The sequence below is a fragment of the Biomphalaria glabrata genome, chromosome 14, assembly GCF_947242115.1.
Source record: "Biomphalaria glabrata chromosome 14, xgBioGlab47.1, whole genome shotgun sequence".
Classification (NCBI taxonomy): Eukaryota; Metazoa; Mollusca; class Gastropoda; family Planorbidae; genus Biomphalaria; species Biomphalaria glabrata.
In genome coordinates, this window is record NC_074724.1 from 21,207,558 (window position 1) to 21,235,255 (window position 27,698).

Genomic DNA, 27,698 nt, shown 5'->3' on the forward strand with positions numbered 1-27,698 from the left:
AAAAAAAAAAAATCCTGGCTACGCCCATGATATATATATATATATATATATATATATATATATATATATATATATATATATATATATATATATATTTATATATATTCTTAACTATTATAAGTAAGTAACTTTACAATGAAGCACATGACGACCTTTTAGACTTTTGAAGCGCTTTAGTTTATTCTTATCAATGTAATAAAACAAAGTAAGTGTCATTGTGTTGACCGAATATTTTATGCCAACAACCATATAATACAGAATATAGGAAGTGCACCTCCTAGCACGGTAACATACACAATTTTTAAGCTCTGACTTTTGTAGCAAAAACTTTTTTTTTAATTTGCTGTAATCTTTAATAGTGTCACCTTGACATTGTTGAGATTGTCTGAGTATTTGAAAGTCTCTCCCGATTGTCCTCTTTTCATAAATGAAAGTTTTTTTGTTTGTTTTTTTTGGTGTCCTTATATCACCTGCTAACGTTTTCCGTATACCTCTTTCGTACGTGGCTAAATTTGATTGGTTAAGGAATATACACCAGATGTCATACAGGGAAAGGTAAACAAAGAGGAAACGAATGTGTTTCAAATTACTCAATTTACTCAATCTCAATTAAAATTTAGCAACGTAGAAAAAGGAGAAAGTTATCTATATATAAATATATACGTTATATATATATATATATATATATATATATATATATATATATATATATATATATATATATATATATATATATATATATATATATATATATATAAATATATACGTTATATATATATATATATATATATATATATATATATATATATCTTCATAGCTCAACACCAAGAAGTAAAGGAAAGATCTCTCTTTTATTTCTGCAAGTTGGACTAGAGTTACCCCAATAAAAAAATAGAGGGGGGGGGGAAGAACAATTAGTATTCACCCGTCACTAAATAGCCGGCCGGATATAACCTTTGTGACCAAGAAGTCATGGAAAGATCACTCTTTTATTATTTTTTACCCCACGTAACTTAAGCGGCGAAAAACAATAGGGGTGGGGGGAAACAAGTGATCTCCTCTGTATTCACCCCCCACTAAATAGCTTGTGGGGTCCTATTCGAAACTAATTTCATGGGCCAAGTTTGGGTAGGGAAGCGGACAATAAGTGAAAATTAAGAGCTTGTATTAGAAAATAAATTCGTCTTCGCATTTTATCCATCCTTTACTACGTACAGAACTACTTTACGAGCCTTGCGTGTGGCGAAGTCATACAGTATATCATAAAAATTATGTTTCCTGTATAGAGATTGGACCAAAAGCGCTCTGAGCATGCTATAAGCATGAAAGTAGCGCTATATAAAAGCTATAATTATAATAATAATACATCATGCTCAATAGCAAGAATTGCCAAATGTTTCAATCTATCAACAAGAATTGTTGACCTCAAGTAATTCTTCACTAGTTTGAGGCTCAAGAAGCTTCTGTCGGTAGATTCCACAATTACGGGTATTGCATAATGCCGTTTTTTTATCGCGCGTAGGTTTGGCGTTTTCCATATTGAATGACACCCCAAAATGACATTTTTTGTCTATATATTTCAGGAGATTTGTATGAGTTTTCAAAAAAATTTTAATAATTTCCGGAGATTTCCAGGACTTTTTCATATATTTTGCAATTTCAGGAGATTTCCAGGAGCTCCTGGTAAATTAGGCGGCCGCGGGAAATCTGTTATAAGTTATAAAATGGTTTAATTTAATAATTTACACTTAGAATTAGCGCGGGTCCTATGAAAGTGCGGTCGCATAGGTTGCAGTGGTCTAAGGCCGGCCCTGCAAAATAGCGGCGTATGCTACGCCGTGGGTGGACTAGTCTTATATAATACACATTTTACTTTAAAAAAAAAGAAGATGATTACGTCCTAAGCGTCATTCATCTAGTCGTGCATGTAAACCAATGAGTTAAATTCTGCCTAGTCACTGGTTCTCCTGGCTAGCTCAGGCAACCCATTCCATGCTCTAAAAGTACTAGGGAAGATCGAGCATTTGTACATATTTGTCCTAGAATATGAAATGAGGAATGTACCTTTATCTTTGTGTCTTTCTGAGTATTTTTTATTAGATTTTGTCTTTGTATTTGAAGATTATGGTTCAGTGTTTTATGTATAATTGCTACTTTACTTTTGAGTCTTTTCTAAATTTAGTGATTTTATTAAAGGATTTCTCTAGTCCAATGTGAATATCACTGCTCTATATTGTGTCTGCTTCAGTTTCTTAATGTTTTCTTGAGTCCAGTGTCCCAAATAGAGGATGCATATTCTATTATTGGCCTAACCAATGTTAAACTTAAACATTATACAACATAAAACAGAGTCTTTTAAGCATCAATTCATCATAGAACTGGAGGATTTATAGGAAATAACAAACTGGATCTTTTTTGTTTCTATGACTAAGCCTGCTAATGATAATCTTGATCTATAGCTGCACTGTTCAACTGAACAAGAATAATATTTACTATTATTTAATAATAATTTAATTCAAATCAAATGTGAATTCTTTTTTATATTAAAACTAAATTAGCTAACTGTTTTGTTTTGTTATGTACTTTTTAAAAAACAACTTTGATTTGTTGAGCTAAATATTTACAAAAGGAACAGTAAAGTCTAATTAAAATAATGACAAAAAATTAGACATTTATTTTAATGTGTATGCTAAAAAGCCTTCATAATAAAGTTCTTGGTTGGTGTATGAAAAGTGTGGGGAAATACTTACTCCCATAACAATTTAAAACAATAAACAGTAAATATGTTCAATGACAACATTATGATGCTGGTCAAAGTGAATGCATAGTTCAGACACACAAAACTGTAGTGCTGGGATATTTGAGAAGAAAAAAAGCATAAAGTCGTTTAATCTTAAGATAAAGGACATTCCTTACAGGCTTTCACCTTGCAACTATAATCCTGTTCAGTTCTGAAGATCCTAGGTGACCTCAATGCAGAAAAAGTAGTGCATTCTAATGATTAATATTCTTTGTCAACTTTATAGATGAGATTAGCATTGCCATAGCTAAGAGAGATGTTAGCATAGACATTCGAGTGGAAAGGAAAAACAAAAACATCCAGAAACAAACAAATAGAATAGATGTCATTGTAACCAATGTCACCATGACCTAGAGTCAAGTGTCAAGTCACAGACGGAAACAAATTCGTATCCGATAATGATCAGATCACAGACCTATATAGAGATCTATATATTGTTATGTACGTAATTCGTTTTCAAGTTGTAAGGAATCTAAGAAAATCAATTTCGTGGGCTATTATTAATATCAATTACACAGATTTATGATATAAGCCATACTAGGACGAAATTATTCAAGTCAGTTGATTTTAAATTATCTTATGCTTATAGAGTGTACTTTTAACTAGATTGATGACCTAGATCTAGGACAGAGTGTACTTTTAACTAGATTGATGACCTAGATCTAGGACTCTTTTTTCTGGATGTGTTCGACTTCTCGACTACGAGATCTTGAGCTAAACATTAAATGCTATCTTACATAGGTCAGGTTTAGAAAAACCAAACTTTACTTCCTATAACTACTCTACAAAACAACTAAAGTTTTTCGCGACATTTCTGTGTAGTGTTTTAGACATAGACATAAATAAATATAGACTGGCCAATTAAAGAGTTTTATGAAACGAAAATGTGTGACTTGCAATTTTGTGTACTTTATTATAAAGCATTTATGAGCAGTATAAAAGTACTTTTTTAACTTTGATACACACCTATATATATTGTAAATAAGGAGGCAGTGTAGCTTTGTTTAATCTCTAAGAATGAAGATCGTGCAACTTTTCATAATTCGGAAATCCGAATACAATAGATATACATGTTTTCAAGTTACATGAAGTTATTTCCTTTTTCCAGTCTATATTTATTTATGTCTATGGTTTTAGATCTCCACGTTCAGTCTAGTCATAATATATATAGGTCTGTGTGTCAAGTACTGTGTTGTATTTCCGGTAAACTTTTAATTTCTGGGCTTTATGAATTGAATCCTTTAATTTAATTACGGAAAGTTTTAAATTTATGTAACAAAATATAACAACTTTACAAAAATTATTAGTGACACATTTTACCAATCTCTAAATACTCTAGTATTTCTATGTACTTTAGTACTTCTATGCACTCTAGTACTTCTATGTACTCTAGTACTTCTATGTACTCTATTACTTTAGCGAGCTTAAATAGAATTCGATATTTTGTTACTATGCACAAAATGGCGTGATATTGTATTATGCATTGCATGCTCATTATTTTAAAAAATGTACTTGGCTTGAATGCAAGTGAAATATGTTCAGGAAATGGTCGCTGTTCACGACTGATACACTGGGAATGGGGGTAGTAGGTGAACATGGTGGGGGCAGGCATATAAAAGTAAAGGGAAGCGACTGCCTTCTTAGGAAGGTGTTTATTTTGTGTTTATGGTGTCAGGTAAGACAAGGTTGTAGAAACATGAAATGCTTGGAGATAACATTTTGTGTTAAATTCAATTGAGTTCAACGTTTTATTCTTTTTTAATTTCACATTTCAGGTTGCCGCGGGCGGTAAAAACTTGAACCAGAACTTAGATGTTTTAAACCATTTAGTTTTTTGGCCAAAGTTTTATTTTATTGCCAAGCTGCACCTATCAAGTCACACAATTTACAGAAATCTGGCAAAGAAAAGTAGTTCGTTCAAATCAGCTTCCAAATTTTGAAAGATTAAAACAGTGTAAAGAAACAAATTCCAGAACCCATCTGACCATCTCAATATCAATTGGTTTGAAGTGGACATTTTCTTAGTTTTAAAAGTACACCAAGATTCAACGTAACAATGAAGATGATCGCAGTTTTATGTTTGAGCTGTGCTCTAGGTAAGTACAACAATACACACGCACACACACACTAGGTAAGTACAACAATAACTCTAGTTTGACAAACTCACAAGCACACACACATACTCAAGCACGCACATAATTGCATCGTACGAAAAAAATGGACACAAAATCTTTGCGTTTTTTCAATTAAGGGTGAGACTCCATCTTTTAGGTCAATTTTGTTTGTTTTACAAGTTTCGGATGTTCCTTTAGAGTTTAAGATTTTACCTCTTAGCTCAAACCTCCCACAGGACGGCGAGGCAGCGGGGCGACGGATAGAATTCAAACCTAGGACCGCCAAGACGAGAGTCCAGAGCGCATACCACACGAACATGACAGTCATCTATGAGTCAATTTGTATCATGTAGTCAAAAGTCATCACTCGGCTAATTGTTTATTTCATGTAGTCAAAAGTCATCACTCGGCTAATTGTTTATTTCATGTAGTCAAAAGTCATCACTCGGCTAATTGTTTATTTCATGTAGTCAAAACTCATCACTCGGCTAATAGTTTATTTTACGATTCTCTTACCACCTTCCCTTTCAACTCGTTACTGTAAGCCTCTTGATTTGTTCATTTACAATGTTTCATTGCCATGCAAGTGTTCCTGTGAAATGAACGTGTATGGAACTAGCCTAGGTAACTTGATCAAGCTAGTAAAGTCTTACTGTAGATTAAAACATCTACTTGTGTGTATTAAAGACAGCTACAAAGAACAAACTAAGGAAATGAATCAAATTATGTGAAGAAAAATCTTTCTCTCGAACATGTGTAACCTATCAGAACTTCACCAAGCTGCATTCAACTTTCAACAAACATACTTATCAGAAAAAGACATTAACCAACCAGTTGATGACCTCTGGAATTTCACTAAAAGCCATCTTAAAAACATTATAGAAAATCAAATACCATCTACATGAATATCAAACAAAATAAATTAATGCTGGTTTTAATACTAAATTTAAGAAACATGGCAATCAAAAGTAAAACCTATATAGAAAATTTAAAGAAACTAAAGCGGAAAGAGTTTGTAAAAAGTATATTACAATTCAATACCTAACCCCCCCCCCAAAAAAAAAAGTAAGCAGACAACTGCAGAGTGAATACAAAAACAGTGTAATATCTATGGATCATGGGCGTAGCCAGGATTTTTTTTCGGGGGAGGTTTTGGGGGGGATTTCCCCCCCCCCCCCCGCGAAATTTTTTTTTAATGTATTTATGTGTGTGTACATAATTTTTATTACATTCTGACCCTTCATTCTTTCGGAAGACGTTTATTGTGACCTAGAATAGGTTCTTCCATGAGTTAGTGGAAAAATTGTAGATTCCCCGCCATTACTAGCAATGGGGTCTGGGGGAGCGCTAGGAGCTCCCCCAGCGCGGGGCGAAGCCCCGCCGCCAAGCACTATTTCTGATATTGAAATGCATATTCTGAGGTATCTACAGTGCATTTTCCTGCTATTAAAAAGTTTTTTTTCAAAAACCTAATATGATATTCTTACTGACTTAGACCCTCCCGCGCCGTTCGGCGCATTAGCTGTTAAGCTGTTTCCATAAAATTGTAGATTCCCCGCCATTAATAGGAAGGGGCCTGGGGGGAGCGCTAGGAGCTCCCCCAGCGCGGGGCGAAGGCCCGCCACCAAGCACTATTTCTGGTATTGAAAGCCAACAAAATGCATATTCTGAGGTATCTACACTGCATTTCAAAAACCTAATGTGATATTCTTACTGCGCCGTTCGGAGCATTTGACGTCAAGCTGTTTCCATAAAAATCTGTCACTGGTAATGTCTGAAGCCTCTTCCCACCTGCCATGAGGACCTCCATGAATGAGTGGCGTCAAGTTGTACTATGATATCATTGCAACTCTTCTTATGCGTAATTTATTTTGACGAAGAACATGTCCAGCAAACCTCATGCATCGCTCTCTCACAATCTTACTAATTTGTCGACTCCCAGTTCGGCATAGGATTTCCTTGATTTAGACCCGATCTCTATAACTGACTCCTAAAATCTGTCTTAGCCATCTTTGTTGAGCCACATTTTGTGTTTTTCAATTTCGGCAGATGACTATTCACTGCAGTTTATTAATGGAGCCCTGCCACTGGTAAAAATGTGTAACCTCTCTTGAATACGCTCTTGGAATTAAGTGACTGTAGTTTGCTTTAGATTTTTTATCGAAAAGAGAAGTTTTATCGTCAAAATCATCTTTTGGGGGTTTTCCACCTCAAAATGCTCTGTAGGGGGATCTTAAACTCAAAACTATCTGGAGGGGTTTTAAACTAAAAAAAAAAGCCATCTGTAGAAGAGGGGTTTAAACTCAAAACCCCCGATTAGATTGGCTACGCTCAAATAATTTTAGTGTGTAATTTGCTTTTTTTTTATATTGAAGAGGTACTTTTAGCATCAAACCCCTCTGAATGGGGGTTTAAACTCAAAACCCCTTTTGGCTACGCTCATAGCATTTTGAGTCCGTAATTTGCTTTTTTTCTTACACGGAAGATGTATTTTTTATCCTCAAACCCCCCTGGCGGGGGGTTTAAACTCAAAACCCCTTTGGCTACGCTCGTAGATTTTAGAGTGAGTAATTTGCTTTTATTTATATTGAAGAGGTACTTTTTAGCTTCAAACTCCACTGGAGGGGAGTTTAAACTCAAAACCCCTTTGACTACACTCATAACATTTAGAATGCATAATTTGCTTTGTTTTTTATTATTAAAGAGGTATTTTTTACCTTCAAACCCCGCTGAAGTGGGGTTTAAACTCAAATCTGAGTCAAAACTCATTTAGCTACGCTCATAACATTTTGAGTGTGTAATTAGCTTTTTTTTTTATATTGAAGAGGGGGTTTATCGTAAATTTTAGAGGGGGTTTTAAAATCAAAATCTTCCTTAACTGTGCTCTTGGAATTAGTGGATTTTCGTTTGTATTTTTTTTGTTTTGTTTTATACAAGAGGGGGAATTAACTGCAAAAACCTCAGGTAGAGGGTTTAAAACTCAAACCCCCTGGTAGGGGGTTTTAAACTCAAAATCCCTGGTAGGGGGGTTTAAACTCGAACCCATCTGGTAGGGGTTATAAACTCGAACCCCCTGGTAGGGGTTTTTAAACTCGAACCCCCCTGGTAGGTGGTTTTAAACTCAGAACCCCCTGTTAGGGGGTTTTAAACTCAAAACCCCTTTGGTTGTGCTGGGGCAAGTGATGGTTTAGTATTAAAAACTCACCTAAAATAAACAAAATCAAAGCAAAAAATCAGTCATTAAATTCCGACTCCCCCCCTCTGTTTATTTGTTTGTTACAGTCTGGTAAATCGTATCCTTGTATTCACGTGAACATTTTCAGTGAATTAACTCGAATGATAGGGAAACTTGCCTACAAAGATTCATCTATCTAATGAATAGTTCATGGTGAAGCCGTGTCATAGTTGAAGCTACTCAAAGGACGTGTTTGGCAAGGTGGTTAGAGCGTCTGTCTGTAGATTCATGAATAGTGTTCCTATCCTGAGTGGGGGTGAAGTACTTGAATCATGTCTTGGGATTTGAACTCATCTCTCTTAGTTGGCTCCAGTGTGTGGACGTGTCCATGTGTGTGTGTGTGTGTTTGTGTGTAAGAATCAGTAAGAGAGTTAGAGTGCGACAGAGAGAAAGAGAGTAATATATTAGGAAAAAAAAATCACTCTTAAAGTGATAGATCAAAAATGTTTAGTGAACAAAAATATAATATTGATAAGCTTTGCTTATATTTGTTTTCGTAAAATCTAATATAGATTACGTCAAGATCATAGACTTATATATTATATCTCGACTGGAAACCTGAAATAAATTCTTATCCGCGACTGATCAATTCACAGAATTATACATATATAGATTTTTTATGTACGTAAACTCTTTTTCCCGGCTCTAAGGGAAGTCGCCCCAATCAATCTTTTCTGTGTTAGAAAAGTAATGATCTTTAGTTTTCAAAGTTTAGAAATAATGCAAAATCATTTCTCGGATATTCACGCAAATATATGAAACAAAACCATTTCCTGTTTGTTTCCATTGAGAAAATGTTTCAAAAATCCTAGATCGAAATAATTCATGTTTATTTAAATTATCTTATGTACATTTAAATAAATTGATTACCTAGATCTTTCTAGATTATGTATCTAACAATTTCATAATGATAATTATGAGTCGAGAGTATTCTTAATTTTGATGTTCAATTACTAGATCTAGATCTAAAAACTAAATTATATGTTACGTAGGTTAGGGTTGAGAAAAAAACAACTTTACTTCTTTTAACTACTTTACAAAACAACGCCTTGATCCAACTTTCTAAAAAATTTTCCCGACTTTTTTTGTAGTGCTAAAAAAACTCCATGTCCAGTCTAGATATAGTATATATAAGTCTATGGTCAAGATTCTAGATCTTTAGAATTTGTGTTTTTGTAAAATGTTTTCGGATGATCCTTCAGAGTTGATGATAATTTACTTCCTAGTCCAAACCTCCCGCAGGACGACGAGGGATGGGAGCAGGTAGGGTTTGAACCTTGCACAATGGATAAGTCCGAAGGACAGTCCAGCGCGCAAAGCGCACGACCAGGCAACCTAGGAACGTAATCATCTTCTTGTTTGAAGTAACGTCTGTATTTTATAACATAAGCTAAGATAGATCTATATCTAGACTAGATCTTAAGAGTTCTACGTGTAATGTACGTACCAATAACTAATAGATATCTTATAGAATCCCCGCGGCCTAATTAGTAGAGTCGTTTAATCAAGAAGCTGATGGTGTCAACATCACGAGTTTGATACCCAATTTGAGCTCACATTTAAAGAAAATACTATATTTTAATCTGTACAATGGAGGTATTTTCTTTTTAAAGAATGTATTTTTTCAAATGTTATTTCTGTTAAAAATCTCGCTTATATTTGTGACATTGTATCCGCTATTATAAATCGATCATGTAATCAATCAAGGAAATTTCTGTGCTGCATTTTCAAAAGCAATATACATATATATATATATCCAAAAAACCGCCAGCTGTTATGCTCCAATCAGAACTATGCCATGACATGCGAGTTCCCACAGCTGCTCTTGAAATAGCTAAGATACGCTCTTCAAACCTTTAACACGTTTATTTACAAGGGAAAATGGTCGTCGAGTCTTCTGTCTAAGCGTCTCTATCTTCCTTTCTTCCTAGCGTCGGTATTGGAACTTGAGCCTTCAGGATGGAATGGCAACCTGTCTATTCACTGACACATTCACGTACTTATAAGTCAAATTTAATTTTTTTTTTATCGAACGACATTTATTCTCTTCCCTTTCCTTATAAACAAAATTAATTAATTATATACGACTAATTAATGTACTAGACTATCACTTTTTAGATTGATTCTTGTTTTGTCGTCGACAGTGAATAATTTGCAAAGTTTCAACTTGATCCGGAAATGGAAAGTGGGAGATATAACGCGTACAAGATTTTGACCAGACAGACTGACAGACGGAGTCCATAAAGCGACAACTTTGATACAGTTAGTACCACTTAACATATTGATAAAAACAAATTCAGTATGACAACAAAAAAGAATTTGGTTCATTTGATTGAGGATGAAAAAGTAAGACTCCATTTTATTTGTCAGCCTGGAGCTGTCAACAACAATTACAAAACTACTTTGCGTAGCGCGAAAACAAAAGGAGGTCACAGCTTACGTAATAGTTTCTAAATCTTCAGAAAAAAATATATTCACGTCACGTCATTTGTCTATGACAGTGTCACTTGAAGTTTATTTCACTTTTATTTCTTCGAAGTATTACGTTACCTCTCTGCGCAACAAGCGTGCTAACAAAAGATTTGTCAAGGAAAGGCCGGAAGTTGTGCGCTGCAGACGACAAGACAAATCAACGTTAAAGCAAGACATACTTTATCTAGCGTGTCCTGTAGAGGCCATGGGGAGATTTCCATTTAAAAGAAATATTTCTATCTTGTTTACATCGTTCAATTCAAAGTACTATTTCTCTAAATAGACGAGTTGCTTCAAAATGTTTTGTAAACTGGGACCAAAAAAAAAAAAGTTATTCAGGTCAGACAGGGACAGCAATAAGATTGTTTTTATCTCTAAACATTTCTAGGTCTTGGGGTTCATTTTCATTTTCTGTTAGTTAAGACTTAATCGTTGATCCGAGGAGCGGCAGTTCTATACTTGCATCATAGTGGTAGTAATCACGTTAGTTACATGACATTATTTAGATATTGTATTGTTTAATCTTGTCTGTCTTGTCACAGTTCTATATGATGAAATAAGTGCATCAACAGTAGTGGTGTGCCGTGGGTGTGTGGAGACAACTTTCCGAATTCGCAGTGTTTCCTGCTGAAAAATAGGCATGACCAATCAGCAGGTCCTGTGAAGTTTGAGATTTAGAAGACTCTCTGTTAGTAGGTGTAAGGTCCAGTGAAGTTAGAAGACTCTCTGTAAGTAGGTGTAAGGTCCAGTGAATTTTTTTAGATTTAAAAGACTCTCTGTTAGTAGGTGTAAGGTCCAGTGAAGTTAGAAGACTCTCTGTAAGTAGGTGTAAGGTCCAGTGAAGTTTGAGATTTAGAAGACTGTTAGTAGGTGTAAGGACCAGTGAAGTTTGAGATTTAGAAGACTCTCTGTATGTAGGTGTAAGGTCCAGTGAAGTTTGAGATTTAGAAGACTCTCTGTTAGTAGGTGTGAGGTCCAGTGAAGTTTGAGATTTAGAAGACTCTCTGTTAGTAGGTGTGAGGTCCTGTGAAGTTTGAGATTTAGAAGACTCTCTGTTTACTAGATGTGAGGTCCAGTGAAGTTTGAGATTTAGAAGACTCTCTGTTAGTAGGTGTAAGGTCCAGTGAAGTTTGAGATTTAGAAGACTCTCTGTTAGTAGGTGTAAGGTCCAGTGAAGTTAGAAGACTCTCTGTAAGTAGGTGTGAGGTCCAGTGAAGTTTGAGATTTAGAAGACTGTTAGTAGGTGTAAGGACCAGTGAAGTTTGAGATTTAGAAGACTCTCTGTAAGTAGGTGTAAGGTCCAGTGAAGTTAGAAGACTCTCTGTAAGTAGGTGTGAGGTCCAGTGAAGTTTGAGATTTAGAAGACTCTCTGTTAGTAGGTGTGAGGTCCAGTGAAGTTTGAGATTTAGAAGACTCTCTGTTAGTAGGTGTGAGGTCCAGTGAAGTTTGAGATTTAGAAGACTCTCTGTTAGTAGGTGTGAGGTCCTGTAAAGTTTGAGATTTAGAAGACTCTCTGTTTACTAGATGTGAGGTCCAGTGAAGTTTGAGATTTAGAAGACTCTCTGTTAGTAGGTGTAAGGTCCAGTGAAGTTTGAGATTTAGAAGACTCTGTTTACTAGATGTGAGATCCAGTGAAGTTTGAGATTTAGAAGACTCTCTGTTAGTAGGTGTAAGGTCCAGTGAAGTTTGAGATTTAGAAGACTCTGTTTACTAGATGTGAGATCCAGTGAAGTTTGAGATTTAGAGATTGTCTGTTTAATAGATGTGAGGTCCAGTGAAGTTTTAGATTTAGAAGACTGTCTGTTTACTAGATGTAAGGTCCACTGAAGTTTGAGATTTAGAAGACTGTCTGTTAGTAGTTTAGTAACATACAGCATTATTTAAAATACCTCCATTCAAGTCTTTCTTTCGTGAAAACGTCTGAGTGAGTGGGCTTTAAAACTTGGTCACGGCTCTAACTATTTTCCCAAAAATCTGACAGTTGATGAATAGTTACAAACAAAAAGTAAAGTAAATTTTTCAGACCTTGCGATCTATAGGTCAGATGATGTAAAGGTTAATCTGTTTCTATGGCCCACGGCTAACTAGGGTGTCATGCGGCCAGCATAACGACCAATCGCCTTTACTTTTCCCACATAGAGCTAGATGACTTGAGAACGCCCTAAATAAAAAATTCCATTCTTCACCGAGATTCAAATCCGAGCCCCTCTAGTTCGGTAGCCAAGCGCTTTACCACTCGGACACCTTATATCGTTGGAAAAAGAATTACTAGCTCGTTGGCCACACCGAGAAAACCCTGGTTTAACCGTCATTATAGTTCAGAGTATAACAAGAAATACATTTAGATTTGGCGAGAGAACTAGTTAATATTGATCTAAACATCTTGTAGGTATTCTATTATTAAGAATAAACTTATGTTCAGGACTATTGTGCGCGTCGTCATCTCAATGGCTTTCATTAGAATAGTATCAATTCTGAGGGTGAGGGTCAGCCAGTGCTAGTATCAAGTCTGAGGGTGAGGGTCAGCCAGTGCTAGTATCAAGTCTGAGGGTGAGGGTCAGCCAGAGCTAGTATCAAGTCTGAGGGTGAGGGTCAACCAGAGCTAGTATCAAGTCTGAGGGTGAGGGTCAGCCAGAGCTAGTATCAAGTCTGAGGGTGAGGGTCAGCCAGTGCTAGTATCAGGTGAAACTATGGTCTCTGTCCACCACCAGCATGTGAAGTCTAGCTGCGGCTGCGTGGTGCTCAGGTCTCCGAATTGAACTACAAGGGTCATCAGGTGTCACCTAGCAAACGTCGTGGAACATGAAGAGCACACTGGTCATCCACTGCACCAAAACATAACTCTGTCTGGACTCTAATCTGCCACTGGATTTAGCTGGCAAGCGGCTTTAACTATTTTTTCGCTTGGCTTCCATGCCTTTGGTCCTGGGTTCGAATCTCGGTGAAGACTGGGATTTTGAATTTCGAGATTTTTAGGGCGGCCCCGAGTCCACCATACTCTAATAGGTGCCTGACATTAGTTGGGGAAAAGTAAAGGCAGTAAAGGCGGTAGGTCGCAGTGCTGACACCATGACTCCCTGCACGTTAACCGTTGGCCATAGAAACAGATGACCTTAACTGTTTACCTTAACATCATCTGCCCCACAAATCGCAAGGTCTGAAAGGAAAACTTTACTTTACTACACTGTTTAAAACCCCTCCAGATGGTTTTGAGTTTAAAATCCGCCTACAGACCGTTTTGAGGTGGAAAATCTCTGTCTTTAATATTATTCTAAAGCAAACTACAGTTACTAAATTCTAATAACGTAGCTAAATGGTGTTTTGAATATAAAAAGAAAAAAAAAAACTCTAGAGATTTTTTAGTATAAAACCACCAATAGATGATTTTGACGATAAAAATTTCCCTTTTCGATAAAAAATCTAACGCAAACTACAGTCACTTAATTCCAATAGAGATTCAAGGGAGGTTACACATTTCTACCAGTGGTGGGGCTCATTTAATTAAATGCAGTGAATAGTCATCTGCCGAAATTGAAAAACACAAAATGTGGCTCAACAAAGATGGCTAAGACAGATTTTAGGAGTCAGTTAAAGAGATCGGGTGTAAATCAAAGAAATCCTATGCCGAACTGGGAGTCGACCCCTTAGTAAGATTGTGACAGAGCGTCTCATGAGGTTTGCGGGATATGTTCTACGACAAAATGAATTAGGCTCGTCAAACGTGGGTCAAATAAATAGATGACCTCAACGTAATCTGTCCCATAGATCGCAAGGTCTGAAAGGGGAAAACTTTACTTTTTTTTTTTACTTTTTCTTGGTACAGAAAAAAAAATATCTAAAAACTATTTGTATATTTTTTTTCATTAAACTAATATGTAATATAAGAGTTATACTCAATAGGTTATACATTCTCAACATTAAATGTTAGTTAATTTCATTATTTAAACAAAGTCAGAGCAGGACTGGCATAAGGCAACTAGGCAGCCATCAAGGGCCTCTGATCGGTGTTGGCCTCGGACAGGATGTATAATTTTTTAGAGAAGAAATAGCGAAACATGTGCCCATTGTTATTGTTGGAGTACACTAGTTAGCGGCCCCCGAAAGGGGAAAAGGCCCTATTAGTTTTGTGTGGAATGTCTGTCCGTCCGTCCGTCGTCCGTCTCGTTTAGATCTCGTAAACTAGAAAAGATAGTGAAAATCTGACATCATAATATTTTAGAACATTCAAAGTTCTGATGCAACAGCTACTTTTTCTCTTTTCTGAAAGCGAAAAATCTAATTTTTAAAATCAATTATGCAAGCAGTTTTTTTTTATAAAAATACACCACTTAAACAAGTATTCACTATTGATAGTAACAAACACTGGAGGCTCTTAAGTAGGGGAGATGACTATTTACCATATTTTGTAACACATTTATGTAATTGGTTTTAGATTTTTGTCAAAGAAATTTTTTTTTATAAATGTATTGCCAATTAAAGTAGGTTCTGTCATACTAACTATTCAATTACCAAAAAAAAAATTTACTTTTTTTTAAAGAGAAATTTTTTTTTTTACTATGCATATAAGTTGGACATAAAATTTAAAACAACTATAAATAAGTAGGGTTTTTTTTTTATAATATCATCTATATCACCACAGTGGAGACAGCAGCAAAACACTGAATTAAACGAAAATTTATTTTTTTAGGATTTGAATAAAAAAATTACCCCTTTGCAAAACAATTTAGATCAATTAGTACATTATAAGACATTAGTTAGGCCAGGTTCACATCTAACTTCACATTCACTTTCACTTATCCTTTGGTCCGCTGGGGCACCACACAATATCTGTCAACCTTCTTTCTCCATTCTTCTCTGTCATTTTTATTTGATAGAATCTCATTCTGATGTTCTTTCTGAAAATATTGTAACCTGCCTTTTTACCTGCCTGGGTGGAGCACTTCGGGGGCCGATTTTTTGAGTTTGTGTTGCCTGGTCGTGCGGTTTGCGCGCTGGATGTCGTTCGGATTTATCGACGGTCGAGGGTTCAAACCCTGCCCGCTCCCATCCCCCGTCGTCCTGCGGGAGGTTTGGACTAGGAAGTAAACTATCTTCAACTCTGAAGGAACATCCGAAACATGTAAAACAAACATTTTTATTTTACACAAACTATGTTTTTTTTTTGTGAATTGCGTTATTTTATTTCAAGAGCTAAATCGTTGTTTCCTCAGTATCATTATAAAAGAGAAGTTATCTTAGTATTTATCTAATTGTACACATCATGTCGTCTTTGTCTAACAAAACTTTGTTCGTTTCCTTAACATTGGTTTCAGAAGTATCACATGAATGAACTATTACACCAACTGGTCTTTCAAGTTTTATCTTCGTATTTTTATTGGACTCTGATGGACAAGCTGCCATGCACATTTACCTTAAATGTGGTTGTCTTTTCTCTTCCCAGGTCCTCATCGTTACCTGAGCTCATTCATCTTAGTCATCAAAGAGGGGGGGGGGGGTTAACCACTCGGCTTCCTTCTTAATAAGTGGGTAGTGGGTTGGTGGGCGGGGGTTGGTCTGTATATAGAAATACCTCCCTGACTCGGCTATTTACTGGTTGTTATGTTGTAGCGAAATGGTGACAGTATTTGGACGGGTCACCTAAATGTGTTGACAGTGTAAACAAAGGTTAACTTAAGGAGGACACTCTATACATCGCTATTTAGTCAGATCACTGTAAACTATTTATGAAGATTATAAAGTTTACGGGAAATATTAAATTCACTTTATTATGAAGGACACTATGTCTTTTGAGAATCTCTACGCTAGAGAAATGTAAAAACAAGTCTATGTTACTTGAGATAATTAGTTGACTTGTCGAGTATTTAAATAATTGTTTAAAGTATCAACTTGATCGGAGAATGAGCGAGGGAGAAATAGCATATACAATTATATACAATTATTTAAGTAGACTAAACCCAACAAATTTAGCCATATATGAGAAAACTATAGTATTAGTTTTCTTTGTTGCTATGAAACAAAATAAGGAATTACCAGTAATTAATTATCCAATCGGTTACTCTTTTTTTATTGATTTATGTATGTCTATGTCAATGAATAATTGTTCCAAGTTTAAGCTTGTTATGAGAATGGGTGTGGGAGAAATAACGGGTAAAAACCTTTTACAGACAGACAGACAGAGTGAGTTGATAGAAGCTTTGTAATACACATTATAAATAGACCTACTCGAATCAAAAGTGCAAGTAACAGATAGCATAAAACTTTGATAGTATGCCAAATATGAGAATCAGAAGATGAAACTTGAAACATGAAATGCATTTAACCATTTTGTCAAAATAAGAAACATTGTTACAAACTTCCCTAGCGGCAACAATGACAAGTAAAGCACGTTATTGCCTGATCAAGTTTAGCCGATAATTTCTAAGTGGGCAACAAATTGTATTCAATAAAGTTCAACGTTATACTTTACATATGTAAACTCACTCTGTAGAACTGTAAACCCAATATATATGCATATCTTATATGACATTGACGATGTCAAAAGATGACATTCAACAAGAGTTTTTATTAGCCACTCTGACGTCATTGAATTAATGAATTATATTATTTCACTTTATGTTTTTGACTACAGTGGCTATGTGTTAATCTTGCCAAATAAAACTATGCACAGTACATTAAACCAAATTAAAAACACAAACAAGTAATTATAAGTTTAAAAAAATAAAATCACACATAAAATTACAACATATATAAAGCTACATAAAAAGAGAATGAAAGCACATAACTCGTAAACAATTACGTTAGAAAATGGATTAATCTTCATATTAAATATAATCTCAAGAGAAATACATTTTTTATCAACTACGAATTCCAACAAGATTTAAAAACCATGTGAGACCAGCAGACAGCACCTCGTCGACGTCATTCGGCCTTGTATCAGAAAGTAATACACTTTCTACGGGAAGTTATCAAATTTCGCATACCTATTGCATCCCCTGTCACTCAGGATGTCAGCAAGTGATTTTTGAACGTAAATGTCATGGCTCTCTGTATCTGCAGTCGTCTTCAACAAAAGACTCTGTAGTCATTAAAGATCCTCTGCCGTGACGTGTAGTATGCACACTGCTTTTTAATGTTGGAATGAAATATTTACATATAGATTGAAATAAGAATGAGAAAAGAAAAAGAAGGGGGGGGGGGGCGAGGGGGTAGTGATCGCTACTAGAACTATTTTTAGAATAGATGAAATTAAGTTTCAGTTTGTCTGAGCCAGCTGACATCCATGACGGAAGATTGCTTGATGTCTGTTGAAGGGATGAATTCCTTATACCGTCTATATATCACAGTTTTAACCTTGATGGCACTCGAGTCTCATTGGAGGTAGGAAAATGATCAGAAAATATGCAATTGTCTATTAACCGACTTACCTTAGATAGACAAAGCTATTTTTAGAGTACATTTACCTGTAGTCTGCCACAACACAATTGACCGACGATCGTAGAGTTTTTTTTTTCTTTTTGAATAACCCAATTATAAATAGCGTACTTTGAAGTCTAAGGCTCAGCGACCTTGAGAAGAACAAAAAACTACCACATATGAATGAAACACAACAAAACAAAAGCGACAGTAATTTATACACAATATTTCTAGGACATTAAATGTACTGTATTTTTCTAATCTAAGTCTTTTTATACTATACACACATTATTCTGTATACGATATGTTAAAATACCTCTGGGTAATAATAATAATAATAATAATAATCTTTATTATCCGTAAGGAAATTTGTCTTACAATTTGTGCATTACACCAAACAAAAAACATAACTATAAGAAACCAAAGTGTACATTCACACCAGACTCACTCATAACTTACATGTGACAAAGTATATACCAGATTGTTCTTATTTAATGATTTGATTGCCAGGGGAACAAAAGAGTGTTTGTGTCTGTTTGTCTTTGCTATCGGTGTCTTGTATCTCTTTTGTGATGGTAAAATCACAAAGTCCTGACACAACGGGTGATTCTTTATTTCGAGGATCTTGTTAGCTTTTTTATAGATGTTTGTCTCAAACAACTGCCCAAATGGGGTTTGTTTTTTGCCAATGATTTTGCCAGCAGCATTTAGGATTCTATTAAGTTTATTTTTATTTTTAATGCTCAGATTGCCATACCAGGCAGTGATATTGAAACTTAAAATATTGCAGATGTGAGCGTGATAAAACATAGCCAAGGCCTTTTCGCTAACATTAAACGAGGACAGTTTTCTTAGTAGTCGTAATCTTTGCTGCCCTTTTTTGCTGATATAATCAGTATTTGCAGTAAAATTTAGTTTATTGTCTAGGATAGTACCAAGGTATTTAAAGGTTTGCACAATTTCAATAGTCTCTCCAGCTACAGAAACAATATCATTTCCCTTCTTGTCCCTACGAAAATCGATTATCATTTCTTTGGTTTTTTTTACATTTAATAGAAAACATTAAGTTTATTATAACTTCCGCTCCATATGATTGATTCATTGAGTTCAGCTTTTTCTTACACCTTACTTCACTTTACATTTCATCAGCTGCGATACACATTCCTTTATATTTCATCAGTTGTAATACACTGTACTTTAAATTTGACAAACCTCTTAACACTTAATAATAATTTTATTTCTAAAGCACTGCTAACAAATAGAATGTAAGCTCAAGACGCTCTAGTGACAATACAAAGATAAACATAAGAGTGAAAATGACAAACTAATCTAAACAAGTTTTGAACAGATAGGTCTTAATGTTCTTCTTGAATGTAGTGAAGCATGCTGTCTGTCTGAGATCGATGGGGAGCGAGTTCTAAACCTTTGGTAAATGCACTGAAAAAGCCGCAGACCGTAACTTTGAAGTCCACGAAGCGCGGAGTGATCGGTTCCCTATGGTACAAGGGAATTGCTTTGTTGTAGATGCACTGATGACAAAGTGTGGCCACCTTGTAGTTGATTCTTGTTTTCACAGGCAGAAAAAGGAGTGTAAGCAGGGAGCTGTAGCAGAATCTCGTCTTGTTTTTCGTAAGACAATTCGTGCAGCGTTCTTTTAAATTGGCAGCAGCCTATTGATTCTGTCATTGGGTATACCTGTTAGCACGGCAAGGCATAAATGCCACAGCTAGTTTTTTGTTGACTCATTTGTCAAGGATGGCTATGACCTAATATGCGAAGCTGCAGATAGAGACACTTGAGAGCTGACATATGATTGGGTCGTAGACAAACTAAAGGGAGCCTAGCAGTTAGTGATGGATTCTGTACTCTGTACTTTTGCCATGTTGTTTCGAGTTCGTATCTTGATTACTTCTGTCTTGTCTTGATTACTTCTGTCTTGTCTTGATTACTTCTGTCTTGAGCTTATTTGTAGACATTGAGGCGACGCTGATTTGAATCTTTTAGTTCGCTGTGTTCTCTGATCCTAAAAGTTTGCTGAGTTTTGTGATCTAATAAAGTAGCAGTGCGGGTTTTAGTAAGTGGAGGCCCTGCTATGGATTTTTAAAAGGAATCTACCCTCGGTTTTTGTTCACTGTAAATTCATGTCTTATTTGTGAAGATGTAGGTTTTTGTTTCTATATTTCCTTTTTCTCCTTAAAAAAAAAAAAAAAAGCATTATTTAAACTCGTTTTGTGTGTAGCTTTTATAAGCCTTCTATGGAGTGTAACTTGCTTTTGTTGACAAAGTAAAAAAAAAACAAAGAAAAAAAAACTTTCTGTCTGTCAAAACTGGGATAGATTCCATATTTTCTAAAACGACTTAATGGCCACAGTCTATATATAAAGCCTACATACAAAAGTTCAATATAAACACAATAACTGCCGTCTTATTTGTTTCAAGCATATTTTTTTCTATTTTTTTTTCTAATTAGGAACTAGCTGAAGACTTGTTTTTGTGCGCACAAAGTTATAAAGAGAAATGAAAGAAAAGGAAAAGTAGGTCAAGCTCTATTATTCAGGGTGGAGCTGACCACAAAAATAAATTGACTTCTTGGGAGAGAGACCATTAAACGCCAAAGTGATGAGAAAATACAATGTTAAGAACTTATGAAATATTTTAATATTCAATTAAAAGCAGAAAAAATGTCAGTGATTGTAATCTTGTGATCTTACGTAAAATCACTCAATGTACACGTCAATATTTACTAGCTATTTCTTTTTAACTTGCCTTGGCTTAAGACTAATCGTTATAAAGGCCTCAGCACTGAGCTTCGACGTCGCAACCTGTGGGCAGTTTAGACAAATAGGTCGTTGCTACGTCACAGGTCTGACGTCATGAACTGTGTCTCGCTTGGCGCGTTTTTTTTGTGTTCTATCCTTGTTTTGTTATAATATAAAAGGCATCTATATGGTTTTAATAGTTAACATTCTTGTCAAGATTCTTCATTGACCTAAATCTAGTAAACTCTCTTGTTGTAGGACATCTCCTAAGATCACCGCTTTTATCCATTAAACGTTCATGCAAAGTACCATTAAGATTGGTCAAAGGGTTTTGAGTTCTATAAAGGACATACATATATACATACATAAATACATCCATACTACAAACATACATTCATAGATAATTACATACATACATACATTAATAAATACATATGTAGTGAGGTGGGATATTTCTTCAGGCCGCACCCCCCACCCAGAAAAACACATGAACTTTCTCTAGATGGCGTCTTGTGTCCGCACTTTAAAGGCAAAACAATGTGTACATTGTCCACTCTACCGGTATCACCTGTCCCTGTAGTGACTGTACCTTAATGGACCTACTTTGTCTCCATTGCCAATTGTGCTTAGTTCAACACTATGTGTTCTGAAATAGGTGCAGGTCTTTAGTGTACAATAAACAGATTTAAACCAGCCTAAGAGTTGTCTTCGTCAATCATTTCTTCTGTGCCAAACCCACCACACATACACACATACATTCATCATATATACATACATACATGCATACATACATACATACATACATACATACATACATTCATCATATATACATACATACATACATACATACATACATACATACATACATACATGCATACATACATACATACATACATACATACATACATATATGCATACATGCATACATACATGCATACATACATACATACATACATACATACATACATACATACATACATACATACATACATACATTCATACATACATACATACATTCATCATATATACATACATATATACATGCATACATACATACATACATACATACATACATACATACATACATACATACATACATACATACATACATACATCATATTTACATACATATATACACGCATACATACATACATACATACATACATACATACATACATACATACATACATACACACATACATACATACATACTACTTACACTCTACTTTCTATATATTAGATATATATAAGAAATATAGAGACCCTCTTCCAGGGTGAGGACCTGAGGGTGGGGAAAGGGGACTGCACAATCTTGTACTGCCGTCAACTTGGCCGTGTCATACATTACTGTTTGAAGTTGAAGAATATTGCAAAGTTTGTATGAGTCACAATAACTAAATATTTAAGAAACGCTTTAATTATGAAAAGATTTTTTTCCTTCAAATTTATGAGAATCATATTTAATTTGTTTTTTTATAAAGAAAGTAACAAGGTGAGTCACGTGACAAAAATGTAAACGTTTCAGGTGAAAAACGTCATTCTGTCTCTTGTGCTACATAAGTTGAGTCCGTAACTGTGTTTGTGAAACAGGAGTAGGTAGGGGACACAAACAAAAACGGAGATCATAATTTTGTTGCCAGTAACTTCCCTTTTCTAAACTTTTAGTTATAGGTGAGGATGACCTCTTTCTTTGTCTTAAGGGTTACAGTGCCATTGAGAGGCCAGTGCAACCTAATTCCTTTTTTTTTTAAAATAATGTCAGGTCATTAACAATAAGACACAGGTGGACACATTCTTACCCTGCGTACATTATTATATTTCTACACTACTATAATTCGCGGAATTCGGTGTAATCAATTCAAACATTTTTAAACGTATAGGAATGTACGTGGGCACTTTTTAGTATTTTCTAAGCACTTCCGTTAGAAGCACAACAATGGTTTCACTAAGAAGGAAGCGGTAGACTTTCACTCAATGTTTTAGGAAGCAGTAGACTTTCACTCAATGTTTTAGGAAGCGGTAGACTTTCACTTTATGTTTTAGGAAGCGGTAGACTTTCACTTTATGTTTTAGGAAGCAGTAGACTTTCACTTTATGTTTTAGGAAGCAGTAGACTTTCACTTTATGTTTTAGGAAGCAGTAGACTTTCACTCTATGTTTTAGGAAGCAGTAGACTTTCACTCAATGTTTTAGGAAGCAGTAGACTTTCACTCTATGTTTTAGGAAGCAGTAGACTTTCACTCTATGTTTTAGGAAGCAGTAGACTTTCACTCAATGTTTTAGGAAGCGGTAGACTTTCACTCTATGTTTTAGGAAGCGGTAGACTTTCACTCTATGTTTTAGGAAGCAGTAGACTTTCACTCAATGTTTTAGGAAGCGGTAGACTTTCACTCAATGTTTTAGGAAGCGGTAGACTTTCACTCAATGTTTTAGGAAGCGGTAGACTTTCACTTTATGTTTTAGGAAGCGGTAGACTTTCACTCTATGTTTTAGGAAGCGGTAGACTTTCACTCAATGTTTTACATCTTAGTGTTTACTAAATGGTCAACTAACTAGTGGTACTAAAAGAGATTTGATTCTAAGATCAACAGCCACACCCTGAGATGGTGTTTAAAACTATAAGCACATTTTAAAAAAAAATGTATTTCGTTGGCAATAGTAAAGTTCCATTTAGTTTCCTTGACATTGTTTAGTAAGTGAAAATCTCCAATACTTTGTTGAGACATCAGGGGAATGAAAGTACTTTTTGTGACATTGAACTTTAACCCGGAAATTGAGCTGAAATTGTCAACCTGCAGCTTCTTGAGTTGAAACGTAGTGGCGCATCTAAATATGGAAATGGAAGGATTTTATAAAAGTAGAACTGCCGAGTATTCAAATGTGGTACAGGCATGCTAAATGAGTCAACCACTTAGTCACTCTCTATATAAATACCGATTGAAGTCAGCTATTTTAGCATCTTATGACAAGAGTCATGAGAAAGACAAATTGAAATAGTTGACTGTTTTGGTCAAGTAAATAAACCCAAAAAAATGTTTGTTGAAATGGTAATCATGTAACGTCAGTGTATTGCCAACTATGTGGATTTCTTTGCTTGCATCTTTTTTAATTCTCTTTACACTTTTACTTTTGTTTTTTAAAACTAGTTCAGTATTCTGGTTATTTACATTGGCTATTTTTAGCAGCTTTGTTAGGGGGAAATGTGCTGTTAGATTTATGTATTCTGTCTGTCCGACAGTCTGTATGTCGCGTCTGTATATCAAAACTAGAAATTTCATTTTTTGGGGCTAGATTATTTCAAGTGCAACAGATAAATTTTTGTCTACTGAAAACAGTTTTGTTGTTCTTGCAAAGATTACATCCTTCTAAATGTGTTCACGTAAATACAGACATTTACAAAAATAGATTTTTAATAGTTCCTGCATCTCCATTATAATTCATCATCATTAATGTCGTCTGTCCCTTGAGTCGCAGGGGTGATGTCATAGCTCACCCAACCCAACCCCCTCCTTCTTAGCAGGATTTCAAGAGCGAGCCTGGTCCATTTTATGATTTCGTAGTGCAGTATTCCTTCATTTATACACAGAGCAGGTCGTTTCAAATGTCATTGACACCTTTGACCAAAAGAAAGGAGATTTCACGTCTACCTTACCACATTACAAATTAATTGGTACAGAGGAGGCTCTCTCCCCTTTCCCTTGTTCACCTCATTTTTTCCTAAAAACTTTCCACGAGTGTATCATGATGAGGGATGGAAATTATTCTATACACTAGATGCCGTCATCAATCTGATTAAACTTGAAATAAGATTAAATTAATAGGGACAATTATTATCTATAGTAGAACATACTTGTTTGGTTTAGGGGATCAAATGCTGTGCAACTACTGTAGGCGTATTATACGGTCAATAAAATAAACTTTTAATAATTTCAACAAACTTCTCTGTGAGCAAAAGCAAGATATAACTTTTATGCTGATCCAACTTGAGATGATATAATGACAATAATAAGACAAAATAAAATGTTGTTGTTTTTTTTAAATTAACAACTATACATTTATACTGTCTCGCTTCTCATAGTCGTCTCCCCACTAACTGTCACCTGATCGTAGTATTTGAAGTACATACCTCATTTCATCGGTCTAGACTGCACAGTCCAATACCAATCACCTTCCCTCTCCGTCACCTTGGAAACACACACACACACACACGCACACACCATAACAACACTCAGCAGGACTCGTTACTACAATGTTGGCATCAAATTCTTTTTCGCCATGCAGAAAAGTATTGAACAGTCTAGAGATTCAGTTGCGGCTCCACTCTGAGTTCAAAGTGATAACCAACATGATTGAATTGATCTAAAACAACTTGTTGACTTCAATAGTTTATACACATATATCATTGCAACGAAATCTATGAATCTATGTTTTATTTCGCCCCCCCCCCTCTAGTATGTTGGCCGATTGGTGGGGTCGGGAGGGGGGCGATGGTATCAATCCCGCCCCCCCCCCATACACTTTCGAGTGGGGGGGGCGGTCCAATTTTTTTGTAGAAATCACAGCTAGCTAATAGAATCAATGTAATATCTATATCGTGTAGACTTGTTATTGATTTTTTAACCGATCTTTATATTATGTCGTTCCTTGTTTGCCGATTGGTGGTGGGGGGGGGGGGGGGGCGAATACCTCTACTGCCGTTCCCACCTAAACCCTTTGAGTGAGGGGGGCGGTCCGTTTTAATGGAGAAATCATAGTTTGTGAACAAAATTAGTTGAATTAATATATACATTTTATATTATGTCGCTCCCTTTCTGGTATTTTGGCCGATTCGGTGGGGTAAGGAGGGGGCGATTGCATGTACTGCCCTCCCCACTATAGCCCCCTGAGTGCTGGGGGGGGCGGTCCTATTTTTGTGGAGAATCATAGTTTGTGAACAAAATAGTTGAATTAATATATACATTTTATATTATGTCGCTCCCTTTCTGGTATTTTGGCCGATTCGGTGGGGTGAAAGGGGGGGGGCAATTGCATGTACTGCCCTCCCCACTCTAGCCCTCTGAATGCTGGGGGGGGGGCGGTCCTATTTTTTATGGAGAATCATAGTTTGTGAACAAAATTAGTTGAATACCTATATAATATAAACTACGTATTGATATGTGACCCATTGTATATTATGTCATACCACAATCTAATCTCAAATAGTATCATTAGTAAATTTCAATGAAAAAGGGTTGTACCAGGAGGGAGAGGCGATACATGCAATCGCATTTCCCCCATCATAATTTATATACACTATAAATTAAATTCTTATATTGAGTCGCCCAACCCCTATTCTTTAATGTCAAATGCAATCTTTAGCAGAAATTATTAAAGGAGCGAGGATTAATCGTTTTCACTCTACCGCTCCTCCCATTTCCAGACAGAGTTTATTTAATTTCACATGAATTTATCATAATTATTTTAAGTAAGACTTTGCATTGGAAAAGTTAGAATTCAAACGAAATTTTTCTGTATTAGAGCCATGATTGAGATGAGTTCTAAACTCAAATAGTACTGTCATAGTCGCCTTTTACCAACCTTTACTCAATCTGATATTTTTCTAGTTAAATAAATTTGGGACTATAATTCACAATTTATACTTCGGTCTTATTGAATACTATTTATTGAATAATAATGTTTTTTCGGCGGCGATCCCCAAAGCCAAAATCTAAATATGTGGGGTATCTTATCTTTTCAATGAACAAATCGGTTTTATTTGCAATGTATAAAGGGCCTATAAATTCATATTAAAATAATTTTCAAGTACAACATTATTCAAAAGGTCCTTTTTTAATAGTATGAATAATGAGCTTGGAACTCCATTGATGAATAATGAGCTGTAGATGTCAGGAGAATACGTTTCTGCAGTGAAAAAAGAAGAAAACGCTTATGGCGTCGGGGCTTCGCCCCGAAATCCATTGATGAATAAAGAGCTGTACTTGTCAGGAGAATGCGTTTCTGCAATGAAGAATGCAAGAAAACGCTTTTGGCGTCGGGGCTTCGCCCCGAAATCCATTAATGAATAAAGAGCTGTACTTGTCAGGGGAATGCGTTTCTGCAGTGAAGAATGCAAGAAAACGCTTTTGGCGTCGGGGCTTCGCCCCGAAATCCATTGATGATTAATGAGCTGTAGAAGTCAGGAGAAGACCCTTTTGCAATGAAGAATGCAAGAAAACGCTTTTGGCGTCGGGGCTTCGCCCCGAAATCCATTAATGAATAAAGAGCTGTACTTGTCAGGAGAATGCGTTTCTGCAGTGAAGAATGCAAGAAAACGCTTTTGGTGTCGGGGCTTCGCCCCGAAATCCATTAATGAATAAAGAGCCGTACTTGTCAGGAGAATGCGTTTCTGCAGTGAAGAATGCAAGAAAACGCTTTTGGCGTCGGGGCTTCGCCCCGAAATCCATTGATGAATAATGAGCTGTAGAAGTCAGGAGAAGGCCCTTCTGCAATGAAGAATGCAAGAAAACGCTTTTGGCGTCGGGGCTTCGCCCCGAAATCCATTGATGAATAATGAGCTGTAGAAGTCAGGAGAAGGCCCTTCTGCAATGAAGAATGCAAGAAAACGCTTTTGGCGTCGGGGCTTCGCCCCGAAATCCATTAATGAATAAAGAGCTGTACTTGTCAGGAGAATGCATTTCTGCATTGAAAAAAGCAAGAACCCCAAAAGAGAACCTTATAGCGCTGCCCCAGTTGTTTTGTTTTTCGCTGAAGGTTGAGAAATGCTGCTTTTTTATAATTCTAATATATATATATATATATATATATATATATATATATATATATATATATATATATATATATATATATATATATATATATATATATGTATGTATATGTGTGTGTGTGTGTGTATGTGTGTGTGTGTA

General features: G+C 35.7%; 1 protein-coding gene and 1 long non-coding RNA gene across 3 annotated transcripts in view; both read left to right on the plus strand.

The window, feature by feature from the left end:
• The first annotated feature begins 4,368 nt into the window (after window positions 1-4,368).
• Window positions 4,369-27,698, plus strand: part of LOC106079846 (uncharacterized) — a 31,276-nt gene continuing 7,946 nt past the window's right edge. The window contains exons 1-2 of one of the 2 annotated variants that reach the window (XM_056010883.1): window positions 4,369-4,475; window positions 4,576-4,896. In XM_056010883.1, coding sequence (XP_055866858.1) covers window positions 4,857-4,896 — 40 coding nt within the window. In that variant the 5' untranslated portion in view covers window positions 4,369-4,475; window positions 4,576-4,856. Of the gene's footprint in view, window positions 4,486-4,575; window positions 4,897-27,698 lie in introns of both variants that reach the window. The other variant, XM_056010882.1, reaches the window with a different exon arrangement.
• On the plus strand, window positions 11,409-13,459 carry LOC129922879 (uncharacterized). Its single transcript, XR_008774836.1, has 3 exons — window positions 11,409-11,447; window positions 11,685-11,780; window positions 11,865-13,459. It is a non-coding gene; the product is annotated as an uncharacterized LOC129922879 (long non-coding RNA).